The sequence below is a fragment of the Apteryx rowi genome, unplaced genomic scaffold, assembly GCF_003343035.1.
Source record: "Apteryx rowi isolate R43461 unplaced genomic scaffold, aptRow1 scaffold_837, whole genome shotgun sequence".
Lineage (NCBI taxonomy): Eukaryota > Metazoa > Chordata > Aves > Apterygiformes > Apterygidae > Apteryx > Apteryx rowi.
Window position 1 is genome coordinate 69,317 of NW_020451135.1, and position 27,851 is coordinate 97,167.

At 37.8% G+C, this 27,851-nt stretch overlaps 1 protein-coding gene across 9 annotated transcripts in view; it reads left to right on the top strand.

Moving 5' to 3' along the window:
- Nucleotides 1–468: 468 nt before the first annotated feature.
- Nucleotides 469–27,851, top strand: part of CNOT10 (CCR4-NOT transcription complex subunit 10) — a 39,126-nt gene continuing 11,743 nt past the window's right edge. For 2 of the 9 annotated variants that reach the window (XM_026089936.1, XM_026089937.1), the window contains exons 1-13: nucleotides 469–657; nucleotides 5,981–6,075; nucleotides 8,858–9,019; nucleotides 9,488–9,638; nucleotides 10,635–10,780; nucleotides 11,662–11,748; nucleotides 12,406–12,489; nucleotides 13,501–13,618; nucleotides 15,331–15,480; nucleotides 16,601–16,803; nucleotides 20,903–21,024; nucleotides 21,693–21,869; nucleotides 24,063–24,143. In XM_026089936.1, the coding sequence (XP_025945721.1) occupies nucleotides 636–657; nucleotides 5,981–6,075; nucleotides 8,858–9,019; nucleotides 9,488–9,638; nucleotides 10,635–10,780; nucleotides 11,662–11,748; nucleotides 12,406–12,489; nucleotides 13,501–13,618; nucleotides 15,331–15,480; nucleotides 16,601–16,803; nucleotides 20,903–21,024; nucleotides 21,693–21,869; nucleotides 24,063–24,143 (1,598 nt within the window). In that variant the 5' untranslated portion in view covers nucleotides 469–635. Of the gene's footprint in view, nucleotides 658–1,500; nucleotides 1,972–2,135; nucleotides 2,347–5,980; nucleotides 6,076–7,357; nucleotides 7,645–8,857; nucleotides 9,020–9,487; nucleotides 9,639–10,634; nucleotides 10,781–11,661; nucleotides 11,749–12,405; nucleotides 12,490–13,500; nucleotides 13,619–15,330; nucleotides 15,481–16,600; nucleotides 16,804–20,902; nucleotides 21,025–21,692; nucleotides 21,870–24,062; nucleotides 24,144–27,851 lie in introns of those variants that run through there. The other 7 variants (XM_026089932.1, XM_026089935.1, XM_026089933.1 and 4 more) reach the window with 6 other exon arrangements.

Sequence of the window (27,851 nt, forward strand, 5' to 3'; positions counted from 1 at the left end):
TCGTTTGGGCCTCGTGGGAAACCGTTAGACGGCGCGTTAACGTTAACGACTGCGCTGCCCCCGCGGAGCCGGGCGGGGCCGTGTCCCAACGCACGCCCGGGGAAACGCTAGGGCCCGAGGCAGCCAGCACACGCGCGCACCGCTCCGCCCCGCCCGGGCTCCCCACTGGGGTAAGCAACAGCCCAGACCGTTTTCCAGGCCCGCGTCCATCCCCGGTGCTCCCCTCCCGGACACGCGACGCCCCACCCGGTCGTGGGGCACCGACGGTAACATGGCGCCCGCGACACGCCCGAGCGGCACGGGGCTGGGGCCGGGGCGCGATGCGCATGCGCCGCCCCACCACCCCGCCCCCTCGCATGACGGCATGAGGGTGGGGCGCCCACGGCGTCCTGACGTCAGAGGCGCGGCCCCCAGCAACAGGCGGATGTCGCGAGGCCGTCGGGAACCCGGAAGCGGCGGGCGAATAGGGAGCGAGTGGCGCAGTTAGCGGGGCGGAGGCGCGGGGCGGTGCGGGGCGCTGAGAGCCGCGGCGGAAAAGTAGTCCGGGGGGCTGCGGGCGCGGCTAGCGCTCCCGAGACGGGAGGGAGCCTCGGCCCCGCACCAGCGCGCTCAGGCGGAGCTCGGAGGCGGCGGAGATGGCAGCGGACAAGGCTGCGGGTGAGTGCGGGGCGAGCCGCCATGGGGCCGCTCCGCGCGCGGGGCGCCTGGGCCGCGTGGGGCGGAAGGAGACGCTGCGGAGCGGCGGCCTGTCCCGGGCGGAAGGAGACACGGCCTGCACGGCGTCTTGTCCCCGTGTCCTTCCGCCGAGGAAGCAGCGCGGCGGCCCGCAGGGCCGCGGCAGCGCGGCGAGGGGACGGGGCAGGGCGGCGCCCCGTGGCCTCGCCGCTATTGACCCGTGGGCGGCTTCCCCCGGCGCTGGGTAACGGCAGCAGAAGTTGAGGCTGGCTTAGTCTGTTAAACGGGGACCTTCCGAAAGCGTTCGGGAGACTTCGAAGAAAACGGCCAAAATAAACCTGATTTACAGTTATCGTATGACTTACCGGCATTGATAGCTGTTGCTCTTCCATCTCCCATAAAACCGCGTTTGATGCGAGAAGCCCTCCTGGCTGCAAGGCTCCTTCTCTCCTGTGGTGGCTCAGTGGGGAAGAAGCGGGCAATGCAGGGGAAGGCCAAAGGGATCTACTTGTGTCTTCGAGTTCTTCAGTGGAGCTTGTGCCGTGGGACCATGACTTGAAATTGCCTCTAAAAATTTTCTTTTTCTTTTTTTTTTTTCAATATACTGAATACAAAACTTGTCCTCAGTATCTGAAGATCATTGTGGGAAAAACTAATGCACCTTGCTAAGTGATGTGTACTAAACCATCCTGTATTTATTTTAACAAAACTTGCGGTGATTATAAACTACAGGAAAAGTTTGGTGTTAAGAAATATATATATATATATATATATATATATATATATTTTTTTTTTTTTTCTCTTCTTGGAAATGGTGAAGTCAGGAACTTTTTTGTTGTACTAGGTTAGAAGAAAAGTACTTGTCCAAATGAAGCAAACACATTAGCTATGGCAAGATATTCTACATATCTACATGTACTTGTTTGTAGCAGAGTGAGTTATAACTTCTGAGTGAAAAGTGTTTCCTTTTTATTGTACGGTGTTAGATCTGATATACTGAGATTAGTAGCACAGTGCTTCATAGAAAAATGTGCTTTTTGTGCCACAAACTGTTATCTTCTTATAAGGGCTGAATGCTCTGGCTGGTCTTATAGCCTTCAAAACTTTGTTGGAGTGAGACTCCTGTGATAGATTCCTCTCCTTCCCAGGAAGAGATTATCCCCCTGCCTATAGAGTTTGGAAATATAAAATAATTCCAGAGATGCTCTCACATTCAACAGCACAGTTTACACAAGGTGTAATTTGAAGGGCCTGGAAACGAGAGGGCTCAAGGACAACAATCCTTGGAGACAACAGGTAGGAGAAGGATAATGATTGCAGTCACTGTCCAAGTGGCTGGGTTTGTGTTTGTGGGAGATGTGGCTTCTCATTACTTATATGATGTTGTGGTAGCAGGCCGAAGAGGAGGACAATCTCCCTTTGCATGTGGCAATCTCATGCTCTTCCTTGTTCTCCTCTAGTAGAACCAGTTCCCCCAAAGCAGATTCTGCTGTCCACCTGGTGCAACATCTCCAGTAGGAACTACCTGCTGATGCAAAAAGAAATGCCTCCCTGACACACTGTTTCTGCTGCTCAGCCCCATGTGACACAGGTTGCTAACTAAGAAGATAATTTCCTGACTTGCTTTCTTTTACATCAAACCCAGTGCAGCAGCTTTCTCCAGATCAAAATGTGAGCAGATGATTTTTACATCCTTTCCCTTTTTCTGGATGCACTTTCTGCTCCTCACCACCAGTCTGAGAACTATTAGTTTTAGAGATGCTTTGTACTTAGGAAGGTTAGACAACATGAAAAGTTTAAAAACCAACAGCTCCATGTGTAAATACAATTTGCATAGATAAATCAAGTCTTGTCATTTGTAAACAGCACAGATTCTGTGCTTTCAAATAGCTCAGCTGAAAATTGTACCTGCTGTACAAATAGGAGCATGTTGATAATGACTAGCATACCTTGTATTTCATGGACCGCATGCTTCTACAAGAATGCCAAAGATCACTAGATCTAAGTAGCATGCTGTATGTTTTGCCAGTGAACCATGTACCTATCTCCTTCGTTTTCAAATGTCTCAAGAAATACTGAAATAATACTTTTATTTGCAAGCACCTGATAGCCATTTGCAGTCAAGAGACTAAGTACTTTTTCTCCTCAATTTATAAGTAGTGTTGGAGGGTTCTTTTTGGTATCCTGGGCCAGCCTTACTTTAGATGAGTTTTGTTCGTGAGGTATCTCGGTAATTAAGATGAACCGAAGCAATAGATCCTGGCTTAAACAAGTGTGGGAGGATTGCAGTAGATTAGAGGGACCTTCAGCTCTTTAACAGGTTTCAAGCATGTTTAGGCAAAAGTGTTAGAGAATAGCCAAACTTTTGTTTGTTTGGCTCTTTCCCTTGGGAAAGAGACATGCTGTAAATGACTTCAGTTGAACTTTATTTTTGCTCTTTCTTGATAAGCTTCCAGTTCAGGTTTCACAAACTTTTTGCTTAGGGAGTCGTAGTAGATGAAGTTTGCAGCTATAAAACTAACTTTATGGGAGAAGAGGAAGGCCTATTTTTGCTTAAAATAGTCCCCAATTTCATACTAGGAGACTTAGAGGCATAGTGAGATCTATTTGTAGACCTGTCCTGTTCTTTCCTAGGAAATATACATAAAGCAGATATTTAGGAGTGCTTTTCTTAGACGACTAATTTGCAGTCTCTTTGACCTAACTTTCTCTTAATTGAAAGAAAGGCACTTTACTTTAGGATTCAGAATTCCATAAGCCCAGCCGCCTTTGAGATGCTTGTTTTGTGTACTTGCATACTGTGATTACTTATGTGGGTTTTCATGGCACTTGAACAGGTTTGTGAAGGTGCTTGTGGTGATGTGGCACGTAGCTGTTAATGACATCTTCAGCAATATTCAACTCCCTGTGTGAACCCTGACTCCGTGAAGCATTGTGTGAACATGTTTTTATTGCACATACTGGTTTCCCAAAACTGTGAACCCCCTCTTCATATGGGTGCATTCGGTATCTTGTTCCAAGATGTTAAGGATCTCTTGTCTCAATAAAATGGTAGGGGACCTCTTGACCTGACTGATACTTATCAACATTCAGGAGTTTCAGATTCTCAACTCCTTGCTTTACTGTTATTTTTACTAGCATAATCTGAAAGGCATACTGAGCAAGTAAAGCAGATAATACAATTTTTGGCATGAAAGTTTGAGAGCAAATACATCTACTTAATCACTCCCATTCTGGAGTTTCTTGAAGAGTAATAGCTTTCTGTTTGGCTGTACAACCACAAGATTTAGAGCAGGAATTGGATCTATTATATTCTTAGCTTGAAGAAGAGGTACCTTTTGTTCCTTTTTTCTTTAGTTATAGAAAGCTTTGGCTTTTCAAAAGCTTGTTTTGTTTTGTTTTTTAAATTTTCTCCCTTCTGCCTTTTCTTCTTAAGTAAAAGGCAATGCAAATGGGGTTGATCAATGTCTTTTGCATGGTCAGATTTTATAGCAGGTACATGTAGTTCTTCACTGTGCTAAGAATCCCCTATAGAGTGCTGAGTAACCTTGAATTTTGTTGAAATCATGGTGAGTTAAGGTTTCTTTGCTATTTGCTGGTGTAAGACTGTTGAGGTTTTAAAACCTTAACACTGCCAACATCTTGATGCAGGATGACAGTCACAAGTGAACACTTACAGTTCTTGCTCAAGTGTGTTATTAGATAGGACAGTGAAAGAGATCTTGCTATCTTCTCAGCAACAAACACAAACTATAAATAGGTAGCTAAGTATGCTTTATTCCTAGTGTGGATGAATCTTCTGAGGTTTGGTTACCCCTAACTGTTGTTGTCTATCTTTATGTATGTATAGTTTTTCATAGCATGGTAGTTGGTCAGTAGCAGATGATCAAGATATAATGGTGGTGATGGGAATGGATTTTGCAGTGGAGCTTGCAGATGAGTGTTTTGGTTTGTTTGAAGTGAAAATGAAATTAGTAGAGTTTGCATTAGATCCTTGAATTCTAGGAGGAGAAAGACGACTTTAAATATGCACTGTCCACCTAGCCTATTGAAATAGCAAAACATAGGCTAGACCAAAGCTGCAACTGTGAAACTCAAGAAACTTTTATCTCCAAAACTGGAAAGTATTGGTGGTTTATAAAGTCTTTGTTTCAAAAATATATCAATGACTTGTGTATGTTCCAGCACATGAGTTAGTGCTTCTAGAAATAAGCTGGTGATTTTTTTTCTGCATAAGAGCTTAATGTTTTTTGACCCATTCATTTGTGTTTGGTACAAGGTGGAGGTGTGTAGGGTTTTTTTGTTTTTTTATGTCTTAAGTATGGAACCTCTGTACTATAGTTCTTGGTATCATTTCACTGACTCCTTAATGACATGATGTCAAAAGGTTTCAGTGAGACTGCTTTCAAAAAAATTGTCTCAATAGTGACCCAAAGGTAAAACATGTTAGTAATTATATGTAAAAGACATTGAAGACAATTAAAACTTTGTTGTGTTGCTATATAAATCCTCAGAGGGGTCAGCATCATAAATGTTGTATGATGTTCTTGTTGCAATCTGGAAAAGGATGTAGAACTGGAGAAGTTGCTGAAAAAGGCATGTGTAAAGAAGACACTAAATTGTGACTGCTCACCTAAGAAGAGAGATGATTCAAAGAAAGATCTGTAAGATCAAGCCTAAGGTTGAAAAAGTGAATATGCAGCATTTGTTCATTGTGTCTTGCAACATAATTGCTAGATAGCATTTGATGAAATATCTTGAGGAGTCCAAAGTATAAAGAGTTTTTGAAAAAGTAGTGATTCAGTTGCAGCCTCTCGTTTAGGGAGAGTTATTCTTCCAAAGTAGGAACCTGGGCAGAAGTTCGAGTGTTTGCTCTGGCATTTGTATTCATTTTGTGAAGTTTGGCCTTCACTACAAATTTTTTTGCGGGGGGGGGGGGGGGGGGGGGGGGGGTGGAAGGGGAGCTCTTCCTAGTGTATGGTTGCAACTTAAAAGAGAAATCTAAAATGTTGTCAGCTAACTTGCAGGACTTTGGTTATTCATTGCAAGCACACTTTAAAAGTATTATCCAAGTTCCTTGGATAACTAGGCTTATTACATTTGCATTTTATGGAGAGAAATTCGCAAGGAGTATAAGATAATTTGATAGGTGTTAGTGTAGTAGGGAGGCAGTGTTGCAGTAATGTGGAAAATTATTCATTGTACTGCCACGAGGATCTTGAGAAATGGAAGAAACTAAACTTTTAAGCTGAATAGCTTTCATCACRTTTGCAAGCTTTCTTGTAACCCTCTATCTATTTTACAGATCAAGGTACAGAGAAACATGAAGGAGCAGGTACTTCTTCTGGGATTACTGACCAGGAAAAAGAATTGTCAAGCAGTGCGTTACAAGCCTTTCTGGTAAGAAGAAGCCAAATTATGAGACTTCTAATTATATAAGCTAGTTTAGCAGTTATGTAGTAAATTATTTTTCCTGTTGTAGTAGTTGCAAATGTATTAACAAGATATTAGGTCAGAAGTAGTACTAATTGCGTTATAAAGCCAGCACATACATTTTCTGTCTGTTGTGATATGAGATGATTGAAGGGGACACTTGCACCGAGCGTACAAGAGCATGTTTTAATCTTGATTCTCAAAACTTAGTATCCGTAAAAGCTGTATAATGAGTTAATTAAAAGAAGCAGGCTGCTGTTCTGTAGCAGTATTAGAATGTGTGAAATCTCTGAAGAATTAATCATTTAAAGCTAAAAATATGGTGTTAAAGGGCTTAAAGGAACCATGTATATTTTTTAAAAAAACAACAAAACCTTTTTTCACTTTGTGGAAAAAAAATATAGCAAGATAACCAAAAAAATCTCATGGACTATTCTGTTACTTTACATTAAGATGTATTTTTCAACACAATACCTACAGGTGGTATTAACTACCAGCTTTGTGTTTCTTGGAAGATTTCTCATGTGGTAAAATTCAGGCAGTAGGTCTTTCAATTGTTTACTTCTTTTTGTTTTGTTTCCTAATTTTATTTTAAGTAGCATGTGACCGGAAGTATAACTGCTTTGCCACTTAATTGTTGTATCTCTATCTCCACAATGACTTGCATAAGCTAGTTTTGGATGTGTTAAATGGATTAGGGGGAAGAATTTAAATATTGTCTTTTGATGTTTCCCACTTTTGTGTTTCAGTCATTATTGCTTTTTTTCCTGCGCTCTTGCTGCATGAAGTGCATGTAGTTGTTCCTTAAACTGACTACAGCTGATAGTATTCACTGATACCTTCTTGAGTGCTTTCTAGTCCAACTGTTCGCTTTCAATATCTCTTTGCTCATTGTCATTCAATTTGAGAACTAAAGGTACGGGAAAGGGTTGCCTGCTTTCCTGCCTGCGCACAGTTATTCATGCCTGAAAGACCTTTGCTCTGCTGATAACTTTATCTTTAGTTCTAACACTGGTCTGATGTACCTTGCTTATCTCATGGTCTTTCTCTTGCATTAAGAACTGTAAGTTTATAATGTTCTGATTGGGTAACAGATGTGAGCAGAATTAATCTGGTGTCTAGGTTGTCAGTTTTGCTTGCTGTAAATAGCCTTGTGGACTGTTTCTCTGGTCTTGCTTTGCATGCTGCTTTATCATATTGCACTTTGTGTTATAGAATTGCTATAAAATATGTGTATGTTGTATTCTAGATCCTGTTTAATGGAGTAGAGGAAAGGACTATTTAGATGTGTTTTTTTAGAAAAACATCACAAAATAAGCTGTAATCCAAAAAGCTACTTCTGTTGAAGAGGAGCTCTGAGTGTGAACATGTGAAGAAAATTGTTGGGAGGTGAACTGTGTCACTTACAGAGAATGTCAGCAGTTGAGTTGTAAATCCCTGTGTTTGTGTGAAGAATAGGCAACCCATCATGATGATACTTCCCCAGAGCTGTGGAAATATTGTGCGTCAACATCCTGCTGCATCTCTCTGTAACTTGTATGACTGCTTTTCCTTAGTAGAGCTAAGGGACTGGGGTGGTTCTCTTGAGAGTAGCTGCAGAATGGCAACTAGCTACAGAAAGCATAAGGTTGCGGTTCTAGCAAAGGACCACAGAGTTGTAGTCTCTGTTGTAATCCTTCCCTTAGTAGAGGAATTTAGGCAGGAGCTCAGGAGAAGCTCAGTGGACTAGCATCTGAAATAGGAGGAGTAAGAGTCAGTGGAGGGTGGTAGTAGTACTCAAAAGAATAGTTTTTGATCGTCTCTGAACTGGTGACAGAGGTAGAAATGAATCCGCATATCTGACTGACTAGACGGGAAGTAGTCTTGATATGGAAAGGGTGAAGGTGATTATTCCTGTATAGGTATTGAACAGTAGAGAGCAAAGGATCATTTATTCAGGCTTGATTCGGTTGAGTTTGGAGTTCTCTTTCATTCTGCAGCACCACTAAATTCTTCCTGCCTAAACACAGAAGAGACAAAAACTGAAAACAGAAAGAGGTGACCTGTTTGGAAGTCCTTAAAAATAGTCCCTCTTTTTCCTGATGTCAAAGAAAGTGGTTTCTTGATTAAACCACACCTCCAAGGAGCATCATGCCCATGTGTTGGTTTCTCTTTTGAGGTGCCTAGATCACCAAATGCTTGAATACTTCATTCAACAACTAAAATAACTTGTAAAAATGTTATTTAAACCTGTACCGGGAAAGTGAGACCCTCTTTTGCCAACATGTCTTAAGCTGACTTCCACAGACTAAACTGTAACTCACAGCTACACAAATGGAGTGAGGAGTGAACAGAATTATGGTCTGGGAGTTACATAAGCAGTTCCAGTTGCTCCATGTACATGTGTTGGGGAAGGATTATGAAAACTGAGGAAATACTATTCTGAGTTTCAGGATTGTATACGATGAAGACAAAGCAAAACAGCACTGTTCATAGACTCCTCTGTTTATAATAGACTACTCCATTTGTCTGTCTTCCACAGAATTCTTCTTGAAATTTGGTTCTGATCACAGCTTTTAGATTTCCTTCTCATACTTCATTACTAATGCACATGTAGCCACATAGTTTTAGTTAACTTCACTTCCTGTTGATAATGGGAATACTACTTTGTTCTATAAATTTATAGAGGATACTTTCATTAAAACTTATTAACCTGTTAATTTAGACTTTGTATCTTCTAATGCGTGTTTCTGATGTGTGCAATTTCCAGGCTGGGAATTACGATGCTTGTTTACAGCACCTTAATACCCTTCAAGACATAAACAAAGATGACTACAAAATAACTTTGAATACTGCTGTTGCAGAGTTCTGTAAAAGTAACCAGACTACGACAGACAACTTGAGACAAACTCTTAACCAGTTGAAAAACCAGGTAGTTCAAACATATTGATATACTACTTGATTTCAAGTACTGTTAATGGTGATTAGATTTTCTAGTGAAATAGGGGGAAAAAATCTATGCCTTCCTCTTGTGAGGAAGGTAAATGAGCAGGAAGGTAACATTACTTTTAAACCTCTGAGTCTGTTTAGTCATTTAGGATAGTGCTTTTATATTTTCGGTTATTATTGAAATGGATCTAAAGCTTAACTCTTCCAGCAATTACAACTGTAGGAAAACCTGACATTCTTTCTATTGAAAGTTTCTTAACTTGAAATAGTTTGTGACATGCTTTAAATCCTTTGCTGGGTTTATATTGAAAAACGCAAAAGTTTATTAGCTTATGACTAATGAACAGAATTCTTTATTGACCTACCTTTAGACCAATTTCTACCTTTAGATTATTTTTGAAAAATATTTAACGCTTTTAAATGAAACAAGTGAGTTTTTTTTTTCGTAAAGGTTCACTCTGCTGTTGAGGAAATGGATGGTTTAGATGATGTTGAAAATAGTATGCTTTACTACAATCAAGCTGTTATTTTGTATCATCTGCGTCAGTATACTGAAGCTATATCAGTTGGAGAGAAGCTCTATCAATTTATAGAACCTTTTGGTATGTAGACAGAAGTTTTGTTCATATAAAAACTAAAGAAATATAATTCACTTTTTCTTACTCTCACACAAGTGAGTTTTAAATCTGCCTAATACAGTTCTAAAGCAGTGGTTAGACTTAGAAATGAAGAATATGCTTTATATGAGGGACAATAATTAATTTGGGGTGGTGGTACTTCAGAGGTGTTTAGAAGAGAAGTAATATGACTCTGAAATGGGTATTTGACAACTTAATATATTTATGAAAATAGTATTTGAAAAGTAATTAAATGATCTAAATTTTGATATTCTAAATGATCATATAACTACATGGCAGGTGCTAATTTGTCAGTGGGCTTGCGTTTTTAAATGCCTCCATTAGGCTGCACATAATTGTATGTGGTCATATTTGAATATGAAGTTTCCAGCTTTTGAGCTGTGACACCCTGTGTAGTAGAGTTGTCATACTCACATTAAACAACTTCATGATCTTTGTTGAATTTTAAAAGTGACAGGGCTGTTTACTGAAGCGTGCTTGTATCTGTGTGTGTGTGTGTGTATACCCACAGCATAAATCCAATAAATCTTACTGTGTTTCTTCTTTAATTCCTCCCAAATTTTGGTATGCTGATTTGGAACTTAGTCTGCCAAGGCAGCCATGTAGAGAAGTGTTTTTACAGAAATGCTCTTAACTTCCATGGGATTCTCTCTAGGCCTATAGCTCCCTCTATCTTTTTAGACACTGAGTTTTCAGTACTTCTGAAAATAAAATTTGTAGAGATGAAATAGATGTTGGACTGTCTTTAGTCTATGCTATTATGCTAATGCCATTTGAATTAATTACTTTTTTGTGTATATGTACTTGTCTGCATTATGTAGATGTCTCCATTTTTTTTTTTGCTAATTATTATTTTTTTCTCATAATGTTGTGTAGATGCTTTTTTTTCTCCTTTGATTGGGTTTGGAAGGATTAGTATTAAAACTGCAAAATCATTTTTCCCTTCTTTGCTTTATGTAGAAGAGAAGTTTGCCCAGGCTGTGTGCTTCTTGCTTGTAGACTTATACCTGCTAACTTACCAAGCTGAGAAAGCCTTACATCTGCTTGCTGTTTTAGAAAAAATGATTTCMCAGGGCAACAATAACAGCAAGAATGGAAAAAATGAGGTAAGCTTAAAATCTTATGAATATATTGAAGTCTGCACAGCAGTATGCTTTAACTTGATTCAAAATTGCTCTTTTTAGATACCTCTGAATTATAAATCTGTATTACAACATCTGTAATTTTAGACAGCAACTTACATGTTAGTAACTGAGTTAATTATATATGGCAGGTGTATATTCCCTCTGTTCTGTCCTGTCTCTTATTGTCAGGGAGCTAAGTGTGTCTTAAGTCCGAGAGTTGCATTAGAAAGACGGTTTGTCTTCATGGTCAAATATACTTAGTATTTCTTATTTGTCTTGGATTATGGCCATGTGAAACCTCAAGTTTGAAAGGAAACTCAGTGTCAGAGGAATTGCAACCATGCCATGGTATGAGAAGTCAAGCATCTGTTTTATGTAGCACCTGATTGCATACTTTTGAATGAAATCTCTTGTATGTATCTTTTGAAATATTAATAGAATGAGTAGTGGTTTATAAATGAAAAGGGAAGTCTTTCCTCTTTCCCCATTGATGAGATGTCACATTTAAGATAAAACATTTTATTTTAAATATATAGTAGATAATTCTACTGAAGAAAATCTTAGTGAGAGAACCTAGAGTGTGCATAGTGTCTTCCCAGGTTAGAGAATTCTTAAAATATCTCAATGCTGGATTGATACAGTGTAACACTAGTGTTAATGTAGAACTTCATTCTTCATAGACTGGTGTAGTTGTTCCTGGATTTTGATTGTTAACCTCAAGTTACATTACTTGGTGGGTGCATACTCTTCTGGACTGTTAGATACTTATTTTTCTTCCTCATAGTCTTAAAAACCCCAAAAAACTAAACTAAATTTAAAAAGGTAATTAATATTAACTCTTTTTTTTTTTTTTTTAACTTCAGTCAGGTAATAATACAAATAAAGATTCCTCTAACCAGAAAGCTGAAAGTGGAGCTTTAATAGAAGTTACCAAATCTAAGATACATCAGGTAGGTGTTTGCATGTGATTTATACAAGAACATTAGTTCAGTCTGTCTTAAAACCAAGTACGACCTGCTTCCAATATAATTCAGCATGGATTGTGATACTGTCTGTTCTTGAATTTCATTTTGTAAAACAAAAAAATTGATTTATCCATCTCTTTTGTAAGATCTATGTACAGGAGAAACTGTCTGAACATGAAAAAGCTCAATTTAAGTCCTTGCAACCTATTGTAGTTTTGTTAAATTGCAGTTAGTTCCACTGTTTTACCTGTTAATCTCCAACAGTTTAAATCAACTGAGGTTTTATTTTATAAATCATGAGGTTTCTGTTCCATGGAAAAAGTGTGAGCAAACACCCTTCTCTATCATCTTTCACTTACTGGTATTGTCAGTTTAGTAGGCAAATGTGTGGGGGTAGGAAGTTAGTTTAACTAATTTGTGATTTTTAGATACCAGTATTTTGGGATTTGAATGCAAAGTTACTGTTGGCTATTGCATAAAATATCCTATGAATAGGAATAGAATTTCTTCTTTAGAATGTTTTTTAAACAGCTGTTTATAACTTCTTTTAAGATGTGTGTGTAATATTCTGTAATAAATCTAGCTATGGTTCATCTTGCAGAGCTGACCAATTTATTTTTATTTAACAAACTTTTTTAACAGTATAAGGTGAGAGCCTATATCCAGATGAAGTCGCTAAAAGCATGCAAAAGGGAGATCAAGTCTGTTATGAATACGGCTGGGAATGTAGGTATTCTTAAGGATATTGTTTTTGTAATCTAGTTCTGTTCTCTTAAAACTGAATTTGCTAACTTCATATGTAAAGAAAAGTCCTCTTGAGGATGGATGTCTTGAGTGCTTTATGTATTCAGTTGAGTTTGTAATCTCTCTTCTGTGAGTGTAAATAATATAGAATTACATTTGCATTTTTTGCAGTTGCTCAGCAAACTGCACTTTACTGTTAATGATGTAAAAATAACAGTGAAATATTATACTAAGCAGGTCAAGCTTGCTTTATAGTTTAAAAGTAAGCAACTTGAACCAAGTTTTAGTTTGCTAGAAATGTTATGCATTGAGAATTAAAATCTTCTGGTATCRTTGGTGATTTAAACCACTTCATGGAAGACTTATTTTGGGGTGCTCCATTTTTTTGTTTTGTTTTCTTGTTCAAGTCTTTTGGAGTCTTGCCTCTTGCTAGAAAGCAGTTTCTTTTTTTATATAGGAGTTCTCAACTCAGAATTACGTCCACCATTCCAGATATATTCTGCATTAACTGAGGAGCAGGGAATGGGAGGAGAGCACTTCCCTTTTGTTGCCAGTCTCAACAGCTGCTAGTTTGACAGAAATCCTTCTGGATCATGAGGTCTCTGTGGGCAGATCAGGAAGATCACAGCCCAGGTGGAAGCTGTTGGACTCTGCAGGGAGGGAAGCATGGGGAGGAGTGTACTAGAAGACAGGTTGGAGAAAGATCCTATGAAACAAAAAGGAGATCCTCTGCACTCAGGCATTGCCATGACAGAGTTGTCTAGCATAATGTTTGGTTTTAGAGCAATAACTAAAAATACGTATAGTTTTGAAGCTCAAGGGAGATGAGTGTTAATCACGTGCTCAACAAAGAAATGCTATTTCATGAAATGATTAGGACCTAAGCCCATCTATTTTTTAAAGTGGCAGCAGGGGCCAAGCTGACTATGGAGTGATTTAACGCTAACAGTAGAAATCATAAAATAAGAGATTTTTTTGTTTTCTCCCTCACAGTCAGCTCCTTCTCTCTTTTTAAAGAGCAATTTTGAATATTTGAGAGGCAATTATCGGAAAGCGGTCAAACTTTTGAACAGTGCAAATATTGCTGAACATCCAGGCTTCATGAAAACAGGTAAAATAAAAGAGAAAACCTTCATCCTGCAAGCATGTGAAAGTGTGGTACGAATGGGACTACTCAGTGTTAAGAATATAAATAATTACTTAAAGGAATAGGCCCAAAGTGTCATGATTTTTATATCCCATATGTTTTCTTCATTCTTGTCATTCTTCAGCTACGTGGTTGTGGTGTGGGGTTTTTTGAGTGTTTTTTTCACGGCATAGAGACTGTCTAGGAAAATGACTTTATGAAGGTGTAAATGTAATATTTGCAGGGCTTCTTGCTTGGGTTAGTAAATCAGGACATGTTAAAAAAAGGCAACCTCCTAGATCTAGGAATGAGATTTCAAGTTGTACCCAGGGAGGATATTATAGCAGTTGTAATGATTGTGAGGAAACTCAAATATTTCATGAAGTGTTAAGGATTGACTTCTACTGTACACCATTTTAATTTATTTTCATACCCAGAAAGTGTGTGTGTGTTTATATATTTTTTTGTATGCTCTTACTTAAAAACATTTGAGATTATAGTTGACTGTTTAAAACATCAGTGGAAAAATACTGAAAAATCTAGAGAGAAAGCTGTGTCTTGGGTCAGTAGAGAGTTAAGCTTTCTAAAAATACTTACATTGTGAAACTACTGAATTTCTCTACCTCAGTTGGTTCAGTGCTTACTGTTTTAGCGATAGTACTTTTAAGTTTCTTGTGCCATGAGAACTTTTATCTAATAGTCTATGCACCTGTGTCTGTAACTAGATGATGGCAGTCATAGAATATGCCCTGGGAATATCACAAGACTGAGTAAATATTTTAAGAAATTTCTGTATTTACAGATTAGTCTTCTTGATTTAGAAAACATTAATTCAAAATATTTGCCATAATGCAGATTATGCCRTATTTTGAAACTGCTTTTAGAATGTTCTGTAACTTGTCTGTCTGACAATATTTTATGCTTAAAAAGCCCTTTTTGTAACTTGACATACTGTGGAAAGTTATATTTTCAAGTAACTTTTTTTGCATGAGCTACTATAGAATGTTCACTCCATCACCTAGGTTGCAGTTACAGTAACATCTGGTTAGTTTATTTGGAAAAACTTTTTTTTTAATCAGTGGTAACCCTGAGAAACTTCAGTTACCAGCAAATAAGTCAAAAGTTTAATTTTTGTGTTTTATTATTTAGAAGAAACTGCCCACAGTARCCCAAATATGATATGTTTAAGAAGGAGAGTGCATTTTCAATCTCCAAGCTTTCTTTCCTATTTGTATGATTGGATGAACATATTTGTTTGTTTTATAAAATTTAGGCAGATAATGTCATTTAAGAATTTCCTTTTTACAAGAGTCATCTGTTACAAAACTGGAAGTGTTTGCATATGAAACACTACAAAATCTTCCAGATGAATTTACTTCAACTTGCAGTCTGCCAAATTGGCTTTGTAATGTGGCTCTTCTGGAATGTGATGCATAAGACCTGAAAATCTCTGGCTGCTTACTTATTAAGTCATTTCAAGTGAACTGTTCAAGAGAAGTAGGTTGATATACAGAAATATAGGTTATTAAAATATTTGTAAGGCAGTAACTTCATAATCCTTGAACATCTTGCTGAAGAACATGTTTAATTAGATACCATAATATGCCAACCCGTGAGAGAATGGAGGGAGTGTTTTGTGGGTTCAATGATACTTTTCTGTTTCAGTTTATCAAAATGATCTTTTGGTGTTCTCTCAGGTGAATGCTTAAGGTGCATGTTCTGGAACAATCTTGGCTGCATCCACTTTGCTATGGGAAAGCACAACTTAGGAATTTTTTACTTTAAAAAAGCCTTGCAAGAAAATGATAATGTGTGTGCACAGCTAGGAACAGGTAGTTCAGATCCAGGTAAGACTTGTAAGAGATGAAAACGGGTGGTGGAAAAGGGGTGGGCAAATCAAGAAAACAGATGACATAAGCTTTCAGTAATTACCAGAAAAAATCCTGTTCCATTTGTTTGCAGAGGACGGAATAAAGAAGATGAGGACTCTAAATGTAACTTGATTTCAGTATATAGTTGCTGTTGCTGTGAGAAACAGATGATGATGATAAAACGTGTCCCTTTTTTGCTTTCGTTGGCATGCTGTGGGGCTGGAGCAATTATTTCTGTCTTGTTTATAACCTTTGATTGTCAGTCAGGGAGATCTGACCAAAAAAAAAAGTTTCTGTAACCTATTAATACACCATTAAAGGCATTACTTAGTCTTGCTTACAGTAGATAGTATCACCAGGGCATAAAGCTTGAGGGACACCTTTTTTTTTTGTTAATCTTTGATGCAGAAAATTTGATATACAGTTCTGTTAAATTAATATTTGGAAGATGATATATTATCTGAAACTTTCTTACTGAACAGTTGACAGGCTTGTATGAGAAAAATTTACCCACTGTTTAGTTATCCATCTACTATTGCCTTAGATATAGCCAAAGAGAAGAAAATATTATAAAAAAGCTTTCTTGCTTTGGTTAGTAATAATTCATTTTTTTCCTTCCAAGTAAGGGATTTCATGATGAAGTGATAATTTGTTCATTTTTCATTTTCTTTAAAATCTAGTTCCTACTTTGTTTTTGCTGTTTCTCCACCTGCCCTGCTCTTGTAGTGCAATCTGAGATAACAGTGCAAAGACAGAAGATGTTTTATACTTGTTAACAGTAAAACAGATTTCTTATTTATAAGAGTAACAAAGGTGTGTACTCAATTCCAGATTCATAACGTGATTTAGCTTGAGTGACAAGATACACAAGTAGTTAGTATTTAATTTACTTTAACTTTTATTAATAATATGATGAATTTGTCTTGGGGATCAGCTTTGTTGTGGAAGGAATGTATTTACAGAGGGAAGCTACTGAATTTCTGTAAAGAAAGAAGGGGTTTGGTAGCTTTTGGGTGTATTTCACCCCCCACCCCAAGGGTTATGTTTTCAGCCTTCCTGAGCTGCATATCCAAAACTGTCTAATCCTTTTCCGCAGGTAAAAAGTTCTCAGGAAGACCTATGTGTACACTACTGACTAATAAACGGTATGAGTTGCTCTACAACTGTGGAATACAGCTTTTACATATTGGGAGGCCCTTAGCTGCCTTTGAATGCTTGATAGAGGCAGTTCAGGTTTATCACTCAAACCCTCGTCTCTGGCTGAGAATAGCAGAATGTTGCATCGCTGCCAATAAAGGGGTAAGTAGATTTGCAAATTCCTTTTGTTGAAACTATGGTGGTTTTGAAAAACGTGTGATCACAAAAGAGAAGAAATAATACCTTGAGTTGGTCTATGTATGTTATAGGCCTGATGCTGCAACACCTCTATGTAAGTCCAGATTAGTTCTTTATATGCGTGTGTGTGTGTGCGCGTGTGTTTTAATCCGAAGCTCCAACAGAGGTGGAAGAAAAACACTGTCTCTTTGTTCCATAGAAACAGTGACTTGAGGCCCAGTGCTTAATCGACTTTTCTAAGATCAGAAGAATTTGAGGGGGCTATTCTAAAGATTAGCATGAGATAAAACAAAAGCACGTAAGTGGCTGTTACAGCTCTTCCTCTAAGTTACAGGTTTTTTGCTGGAGAGACTGGTTTAACATGATTTTTCTTTGGCAATTTACCATCACTCCCTTTAGGCTATTCCAACCCATAATTCGAATGGGTAGTTCTAAACTAGTTTTAAGCATGTTAGATTTCTCCAAATCATCTGAGGATTTAACTTTTGTCTTGAAATAATTTTTAGAAATAAAGATACTATTTGGAGAGAAACTTGTATTATTCTCTAATGAGACTTCACCTTTTAACAGGAAGCAACATGTTCTTTCTCTATAGTGAATGCTCTCTACTTAAATGTAGATATTAACATTGTGTGACCTATTATTTATGGATATTTAATGTCTTAGCTTTCCACACTCATTTAAAATATGTAGCAAAATCCTGGCTTATGTATATTTGATGTAAGTTGTGTTTTTTTTGGTGTGAACAGATGAATTAAACTTGTATGAGATCTGTTCTCTTCTCTGTACTAAGTTCTGCTCTTCCAAGCATTTCTGTTATTGGATTGCAGAAATAGCAAGATGAGATTGGAGTCAGTAACCAATTTGACTAATACCCAAGGAAGGAAAATTTTCATGGCTGCTCTTGCATAATGAAATTATGCAAGAATGAAATATATATGAAATATATATGAAATCCATAATTTGATGTTCTCTTGGAGGTTTGATGCACAGAAACAACTGTAATAGCTTTTGTTGCTGCTGCTGCTCTGACAAGGAAGGATTTTTCTTCCTTCTTGGAAAATGTTTGACTGAAGCATCTTAGATTTTTATGTTTAGTCTCCAGTAATTGCATTGTAGCTTCTGAAATATTGAGGTTCTACCTTGAAATTTAGTTAGAGTAATGGGAGAAAGCATATGCCTGTCCAGTAGAGATCCATTATACCTAGTTTAAGGTCAGATACTAGGATTTAAGGTATGACTGAAAATATGCTGTTACTGTTCTAGCACTCATTAAGGTTAACTTTTTAATGCTTTTATAAATGTGGCTATTGGATTAGACTGGTGGTCAATCTTGTTTGAAAACAAAATATAGCAGTATGTCCAGTGCCTGGAACTTTATTGGAGGATGCAAAGAATCTTGCAGAGGGCTACTAAAATATTTGATTATAGAGCAGTTTCCTTCCTGTGACTCTCTCAATTAATTATTCAATTAAAGTTTCATTCAGTAATTGTTCAGTTAGTTTTCGTGATGTACAAGTAATACAAATTTCTCGTTTAAGTTTGTCTACAATAAATACACCATCCAAATTGAAATATGGCTTCATTTTAGAGGACTGGATGTAAGTAACAAGATGCAGTCTGATTTCCTTTGAGATCTTTTCATGTAATCTTCCTTCTTTGCATGCAGCCAAATCTCTCATTTAAGCTTTCGCTATTTCTTCTCTCAGTTGCTGCCGGAGGTAGAGAGGGATAAAACTGTAGTGTGGCTAGCCTAAAAGGGGCAGAGGCTAAGGAAGCTGAGACCAGCGTTCTCCCCTGAAGTCCTCGTGGTCGCAGCCACTGGGGAGGTGAATCCGTAATTGCTGAGACTTGTTGTTCCTCCTTTGGCAAAGTTTGTGGAAGCCTGCTGCCAGTAGATGTGTTGCATACTCKTTGGGCTATATTGGTTTCAGCATGCTCATCCGCAGCTGTTTAGCATAAGCCCATGTGCTAAAATTCGGAGGGCTGGGAGAAGTAGGATTGAGTGAGATTGCCCTTTCTTTTGAACAGAAAACTGCACAAAAATAGTCAATTGGTGAAATTAGATGTCATACTTGATTTCCTGTGAAACTGTAATTCATCTCCCTTGTGGGTGTAACAATGTAATCTATAATTACATGCTCCCATGCAGTTATTTCCACAGTATGCCCATTTCACTTAGTGCACAGGATGGGTGGGATTAATTGAATAAACAGCTGTATTCACTCCATTTTTCCTCCGAATTCACTGTTTTCCCTCTGTGGGTGGCTCCTGTGCCTTTATTTGCTGCACACTACACAAATACTTATAAACACAAAATTCATAATTCTCCCTTGAGATTTTCAATGATGCTCATTATTTTGGGGTTCTGTGCATTTCAGAAACACTAAAAGCTATTCACAGCAGCTTTGTAGAGGAGGATTGCTGTTGCTCCCATTTTACAGATGGAGCATTGAAGCTTCAAGAGTTTTGCATAAAAAAATGCACCGACTTTGGTTGTGCAGTGTGTTACCTGTTGTCTCACAGATCTGGGTACTTAGTTTCATAGACCACAGTGAATGCATGAAAGACAGCTTTCTTCCTACTCATTTTGCAATTTTAGGTGTATATCCTACTGATTGCAAAGTACACATAATAAAGGAGACACAACTGATCATCTCTGCCGGGAAGCTGGGTATGGGAGAGTTGATTAGCATATGGATTGTGGTAAAAAAAAGCTGGGGTCCTCTTTACAGGGACAGTGTTTAACAGTCTGGAAAAGGGAAGGACCAACCCTCATGGAGCACTTCTTCATTTACTGCAGCCCGCCTGAAGCAGTAGATGATGTCAGGCTCCTGTAACCTAGCTTTCATCATACTACAGTCATAATATTGATGATTGTGGTGTACCAGGGAGCTTAAATTTGCATCATAGAAGCAGTTTGGTGTTTCCTAACTTTGCAATCTTAAGAGGAAAAAAGATTTTTGGATGCCCTTAAAGAGAAGGGGAAGTGTCTTTTAAGTTAAACATAAATTTACAATGTGACAAGTGAGGCCCTAAAATCAATAAGGTGTTTAATTTCACCTTGCAACTCAATTTGCAATAATATTCCTATATATCTAAATATGTATTCATTTTTGTATGCTGGACCTCATACAGAAAAGTAATTTCACTGAAGTAAATTTTCATCTGCTTTAGTATTTTAGTGTATATATATAGATGAGTGATGATTCCCTTTCTGCAGGTTTTTTAAAATATTTTTCTGCAAAATATATGCTTTATATCCAAACTTATTGTATGTGTGTGTTTTAATTTGTCAGTTAATGCCATTATCATGTTGGTATTCTTCTTCACAACAGACTGTGATAAACTTTCTGGAAAATGATACCTATTTAACATATTAAAAATATATGCCTACTGTTTTTCCTTACATCTGTGACTCTTGTCCACTAACTTTACTTACCAGCAGTGTTGTTAAGGTCGCTCATGGCAAAAATTAGAATAAATATGGTGTGGAGATAGTTTGTGGAACTGATTAGGAGTTTTTAAGTTCATTTGACTTCCCGAATATCTGTGTACCAAAATATCTTCTTAATAAATTAACGTAAGTTTGAATATGTTACAGTTTGTGCTGCATGGAATAGTTTGAGTAGTTTTTCATAGAGTATTTTGAACGCTGTGTAAGCATGGAGGGAAGATGATGAGTTACAGTACCAATTCTGAGTATTATTTGGCTGATCACATGGCTCCTCTTTAGATGTCATAGCAGTTATTTAATATGGCTTGGTTTATTGTTTGTTCTTCAAAACAGGAGAAACTAGGTCAGTAGGCTATCAGACAAGCTTTCAGAAATAATCTGTGACATAACCGTGGTTACACTGTGTGCTGTAAAATCCCTCTGCAATGCAAAGGCAATAGAAGGTGCCTGATCCTTTGTGGTACTTAAGAGCTAAACCAGTACCCATATAAACTATTAATTCTTACAGTTTAGCTGGGTTCGAAGTATTCTTCCAACTTTCCAGTAATTTTGTCAAACTCTCATTCAGCTACTTTAATATTTTAATCCTCTTTTTCTTTTTTTTAGACATCAGAACAAGAAACTAAAGGTCTTCCCAGCAAAAAGGGAATTGTGCAATCTATAGTCGGTCAAGGCTACCACCGTAAGATAGTCCTAGCATCCCAGTCAATACAGAATGTCGTTTATAAGTATGTATGTTTTTCCTGGGCTCTTTGATTCATTATCACAGCTTTGTTAAGGATATGTATCTGTTTATCAGGAATTTTCTAAACTGTCATGGAAAAACTGTTCATTTTGGGATCATTCTTGTAGTGCAGAGGCATGTTAAAATGCTTGGTGAGTCTTATTTAAACATCGTTTGGATGCCTCCTTTATGATGGCCAGCAGAGGGCTTAATTGTGTATTCACTGAAACTCAGAAGGTTATTAAAACTTAAAATTGATTTCTCGGAAACTTGTATTTCAGAGAAATATAATCTTTTTTTTCTCATTTAAAAATATATTTTCAGTAATGCATTCTAGAAAAGTGGGGGAAGATTCTGAATGTTCTGCTGTAAGACTTCAAGAAGTGAGGTCAAGAAAAACAACGTAATTTCATGCAAGTCTCATGTAGTTAAATCTACCCATTCTCCTTGGGCCTTCTGGTGTACTTTCTGTATTAGAATAGCAGGATGTATTAGAATAGTAGGATATATTCATCTTGGTTCATAAATTAAGTATTTTGATATATTAAAACATGGTTTTAACTTATTTTAGGATAACGTTCTTTCTGCTTTCAGGTCTTTCTAGAGTTCTGCTTCTACTGTTTAATTTAGTAGGATTGTTACTCACTGGTTAACTTCTGTGTCCCTTTTCAGTGATGGGCAGTCCTCAGCAATTCCTGTAGCCAGTATGGAATTTGCAGCGATCTGTCTAAGAAATGCCTTGCTGTTACTGCCAGAAGATCAGCAGGAGCCAAAGCAGGAAAATGGGTCTAAAGCTAGTAACCAGCTGGGGGGAAATGCAGAAAACAGTGAAAGCAGTGAAGCCTGCAGGTAAACAGAATAGTACAGTTTGAATTGCGTATAAACTTTTCTTTAGTAACTCTAGGCTGAGAGTCTGTGTCTGCTACCTATCCTGTTTGGCCAGCAGAAAAAGTAAAGGATGCAAAAGTTCTCTTGGCAGTGTTGTGGTATCCAAGGAAATTGTTAAACTGATTGCTGTTTTGATTGCTGATATGCTAATTTAAGAACAAAAATACTGAGTTGGTGTCTACCATGAAACCACTTTAATAAATTAGACAGTGAAATTCCTTTTTTCACTGTCTGTATCTTTCTATGCTGTGAATGTTTTGTTTTCCCACACACCCCTGTGGTGCATATTGGTATTTCTCTACTTCTAAGTGAAGTTTCACTTGTTACAGTGATTTTCTTCTTTTTCTTTTCTTTGTGCCATGTAGTTGATTCAATATGTAAGTGTCTAGCAACTCAGTTGTAAATATTTCCCCATGATCAGCCTTGGCATTCAGCCCTAGTGTGCTTTGTTCGCTGCGTTTGCTTTAGAGTAAAAATGGAAAGCTAGGTTTAGTAGATATGAAGGACAGTAGTATAGAGTTATTGTTTAATAAACTGCATTTTACCAAAAGGAGCTTGAGGAAAAAATCTTTTATTCCCCTAAAGCTTAAAAAAAAAAAAAGAGGACAATTTATGTCAAATATTAAATAGCAGGAAGGTGTTTAGTTTTTTTCATTGATCTTGGGCTTACAGAGACTATTCTGACCTTTATGAGAGGAGCTTTGGTTATTTTGTGCACTTTCATGAATGACTGTTTTGAGAAGAAAATAGTTATAGTAACTAATCTGGAAAAAGTGTGCATGCTAGAACTTGAACTACTTAGGAAGAATAATGGGGAAAAAATGCAACATTTTTGTCAGACCCAAGTAGAGATAGATTTTTAAGAAGATAGTAGAACCATTTGTCACATGGCAGGATTTACTGCACATATGCTACGTTGCACCGGCACAAGGTACGTCCCTGTGTATTGGGAGGTTGCCCTGGGCTAGACCATGGCTGGGAAGAGGTGGCTGCTGCTGCTACAGTAATTTGGGAAGGCTCTTCTCCATAACCCTTTTTCCCCAGTGGCAATCTTCCCTGTCAAGTGACCAACACACTTATGTGATAGCCTTGCTACCGCCATTACCAGAGCGACGGATCAGGAATAAATGGTTTCTTTGGCCAAAGTGATTGATTCTGTTTTTTTTTTTTGTGTACTGAGGGTGGTCGTTGTGAACTGGCTAAATTCCCCTGGCAAGCTGCAGATTCCTCACTTTATTCACTGTTTTCTTGTGAATAATAAAGTGGCTTAGGGCTATTTTTTTGATCCGATTTTCGGCAAAGGCATGAGCTGTATATACAACAGTATCAAGTACAGGTTTCTTGGGTTCTCCTACTGTCTGGCTTGAAGATCTAAGTTGGAATTACCTTATCTGTTTGCAATACAGAAATTAAACTCTGCTTTGGAAAAGTTCAGTGCTTGTTCAAATGGGTAAAACAATTTAGGTTTGTTTGTTTGTTTGTCTCCAATAGACCTTAGTTGCTCGCACTGCCAAGGTGCAACTGTTACCTCCTCTTCCAGTCTCTTATTCCAGAAGGAGACTCTCTTTCAGGTTGCTGGAGAGAGAAGTTGCGTGTTTTTTTTTTTTTTTTAAAAAAAGGGAATATTTGCTCCCCAAAAAATAAAAATATAAATTTAAAAAGTGAAGCGTTTAAAAAAAAAAAAAAAGAAAAAGAAAGAAATAATAAAATGTGTGGGTTAGATCTATATTCTAGAAAGATACAGATGTATGTACTTCATTACTAGGAAGTCTAGGGAGAGTAGCTAGTTCCCTGGCTTTCTTACAGGAAGGGAGGCTGTACTCTACAAATACAGTGAGTTCTGTATCTCTTGAGTTTTAAGTACTTGTCCTACATGGAACTTCAAAAATAGCTTGAGGCCATGGGAAGTGGAAGATTGCTTGCTGGGAAGGATTTGACTGACAAACCAATGTCCCCCTTCTTCCCTCTCAAATAGGTTGGTTAGGGCACGAGCTTTAGCCTCAATTTTTACATAGCTTCAGTTCCCTGTTTCTCAGTAGAGTTTTTGCTACCCTTTTAAATGAAGTGAATTAATATTTATGGTTATTGCACTGAGAATTTTTTATTAAGTCTCTGTAGTCACTCCTCATAACTAACATACTGTTTTTATTCTAGCAATAAAAGTCATGAAGGGGATAAATTCATTGCTGCTCCACCTTCTTCACCTTTGAAGAAACAGGAATTAGAAAATTTAAGGCAAGTAAATAATATATTCACAAGTAGATGAACCTCTCAAACTGTGGTATGAAATTTTGGAGTCATTGTTCGCTTTCTTTTACCACTTTTCTTAAAGTATGGGGCTTTCAAAGTTGCACTGTAGCTGTTAATCTAAGGATAAGTTATTTTTTACAAGTATGTGCTTCCCTTTCTCAAGGCTTTGAATTAGAAGAAGAAACAACCCCTCAGAACTTTAATTCAGATGGTAGATCAGTCTGTGTTTGGTCCCACTTCTATAGGCCTGCCAAAAATGGAAAATYGAGTCCCATAAATGAAGAAGGTAAAAATCTGATGATAGCTTTTGTAATTGGTGGAAAGGATGGAAATTACAGTATGGTACCTTTTCCATTTAAAGCCTTGGTAAGGCTAGTTTGGACATTTGCCCCCATTACATGCTTCCTGGATGGAACAAAAATCAGAAGGGGTAAAAGCAAGCTATGCTGCTTTCACATCAGAATGGTGCTCGCAAAGAAACTGAATCAAAAGCCAACTTTTTTGCATTACTTAGAACTGCCACAATATTAAAAAAGAAAAAAAAAATGCATACCACTGAAAGGTTAAGACAACTAAAACCTATTAAAACCTATTAAAACAATCTCATTGATGATTATTTTTTCCACTTTGCTGTGTCTGTTTAGGTAGGATTTCTAAAGCCTTGTCTAGACTAGGATTTAAATATGGTGTTACCATATGTGTGTGGGGAGGAGAGATGGACATATGTGAGGGGGTATGAGTTTTTTGCTTTGTTTTTTCCCCTTCTTCCACCACCCCCCCCACTTAATTCTCACCTGGCCAAGGGACATAATCTTTAATATTTCCTTCTCCCTCTTCATCTCTGTTTATTTCCTTTTTTCCTTCTCACCAGCCTGTCCAGCACTAAAAGTTTTATTAGTTGTCATTATCAATTCTTTATATGTTACTTGGATATTAAGATAATAAATCTTCTAGGAATACTACAGTATCATCTTAGCTAATGAATAGGAGGTGATGGCAGCTCTTAGGTATATCTTGTAGATGTTTTAGTTCTCAGTATAGTTCTTCCATGAGTGATTATGAAGTACTGTAAGTTTGACAAACCAAGCACATCTAATGTGTTTTACCATCTCATGAATTCTCTCTCTCTTGATTTTGCATTTTGAGAGGGATACTTAGAGTAAGGAAGTTTGCAATGAGTATATTACAGTTTGGGTGGGGGGGGTTTTCCACCTAACATGTTCAACTTCATTTGTCCAAGTCTTGTTATTTTGTTGTTGATCCATTAATTTTAGTCTTGAAACAAATGCCTTTTCACCTCAGAAACCTTAAGTTACTGTGGAGTCTTCACAGTTGTTAAATTGTTCTTGGTTTGCTGCAGTACTGCGTAGACAACTGACAGCAGGTCTAAGACAAATGTGAGGGTGACAGAAGATGGCAGGGCTCATTAGGAAAAATGGGACTAAGCTAGTATTTTTGGTTTTGCTTTTGTAGCAGGCCAGTATACCTAGATGCTTCCACTGCTGAGCACGGTATAAAATACCTTGTGCTGCAGCTTGATTGTGCCTCTGAGCCTTAAGTTTCTTGGCACCACGTAATGCAAGCATCCGTTCTGTTACTTGATTTCTGTTTGAACTCTTATTCCACATGAAATATGTAATTCCTTCTAGAACAGGTGACATGGGACAGTGATGGCAAAATAGAAGTATTCCTTTTAGCAGATAGCTTTTGTACCTGAAACAAGTTGTAGTTTCCATAGAATGGAAGGAAAAATTGCCTCTGTCCTGGTACTCAATTTCCTACCATGGAAGAACAGTGATAAAATGTGACTCTAGTCTTTTTCCTGTTCCCAAAGACCCTTAAACTACTTGTTCAGCAGTCTAAGTGCTCTCCAAAGAGAAYAACTCCCATGTGTCCAAATGAGCATTGTGTTATCTGGAACCTCTTTACCTTTCTGCAGCAAGATTATCACTTGCTGACAGTGTTAATTGCTTCAGGTGGCTGCCAGCCTGTTGAAAATCCCTCTTACTATAAAGCTGGCACCTGTTACAAAAGAAATCTGTTTTAAGGTTCCATTAGGGACAAAGCATACAGCAATTTCCCACTTAAACTCTTGGGTAAACACTCTGTTTCAGCCTAACTCCAGGTAACCTGTGGTTTATAATGACCAGCTTCACCTTTACTTTATGCCAGTGTGGGTAGGAGATCTACTTGTATTCGTTTAAAGGCAGTTGAGCAGGAATCTGTGAGGAGACTTTTCTACTTTTCTGGGACCTTGATTATTTATTCTGAGGTGGTGCAAAAGTGTGGTACTTGAAGCAGAAGGCATTGGGTGAAAAGCAGTGGKTTTTTTTTCTGATTGTTTAAAAATGTTGCCACATGTCAAAATTATATGGTGTCACATTGTGTTTTTTTTTAAGTATGTAATCTTTTCTTGCACAATTGGCTATTGTTACCTACTGATGAAACCTGACAATGTGTCAGGAAAAACTTGTCAGTTTAGCAAGAATTACACTGCTTCTGGTAAAGAACATCATAAAAGGAAAGGAAAAGCATTGGGGTTTTTTTGGTTGGTTGTTTTTTTTTTTTTTTTTTTTTTTTTTTTTTTTTTTTTTGTGCAATACTTGCTTTGACCAATGGTTAAATCCACAGGACTAGGCGTCCCTGGAGAATGACTTCACTAAAACTATTTCTAGGTTTCTGTACATAGCTATGGAAAACAACATTTGGTAGACTCAAATGTTAGTGTTTCCTCCAGTCTTGCTCACTGAGGAGCTAAGGGAGAAGATGAAAACTCTTGTCCAGGCAGGCAAAATTAAAAGAAATTTCTAAATATTGACAAGGATTGTCCTCAGGGATAAACGTCTGTACACTTCAGATTTTATCCTGGTGACAATGAGTGGACTGAAAAATCTCCATTGTTTCCAGTACTGATATGGGGAATTTAAATGTTCTTTTTTTAGATGTTTTTGTGCAGTTGCATGCAGTAAAGAGCATTTAAAATGCCAGACTTTATTTTTAAGAACCCTTTGGGGGCAAAGTAAAAATACCATCTAGACAAGTTTTATATGTCCCCTCTCATGTCTGTGCTACTTGGTAATTGCCCACACTTGTATGCCATTTGTTTGGTACTCGTGCACAAATTATTTGAACAGACTACTCTCATAATATGAAGTACTTCAACTGAAAGGTTTTAAAGGTGAAAAGCAGACATCTGAGGACACCAAATGTTGTTGCTTAAATTTTTGCATGAGAAGTAGAAATGCTGATTTCCCCCCCCCTCTTTTTTTTCCCCCCTGAGTTGCTTATAAACTGTTCTTCTCCTAGCTTCTCATTCTCCGAGAAGCCAGTTCAACTGTTTTGCTTTCAGTCTTTAATATGTTTCAATATGCTTGAACAACCCAATTCCCTTAGGGTACATCAAGACCAAAGGAATTCTTGTAGACCACAGTGCTACATGTGGAAAGTTCTGTTTATTTCATTGTAAAAGGTGGATAGATGGCAACAGACCTTGGTACAGCCTCTTTCTCCCCAGGTTGAATAACTTTGTATGAACACGTTAATTTTGCCTTTTGAAGCAGGTAGAGGTGAAGGAGTAGTTTGATTAGCCTCTGTCCTCAATAGATTTGAACTCTAAGCCCTTGCTATAGTGTGTGTGATCCGGTTTTACCATCTTTTTCTTCTTTCTTTCGACTTTTCCCTTGACCATCTCCA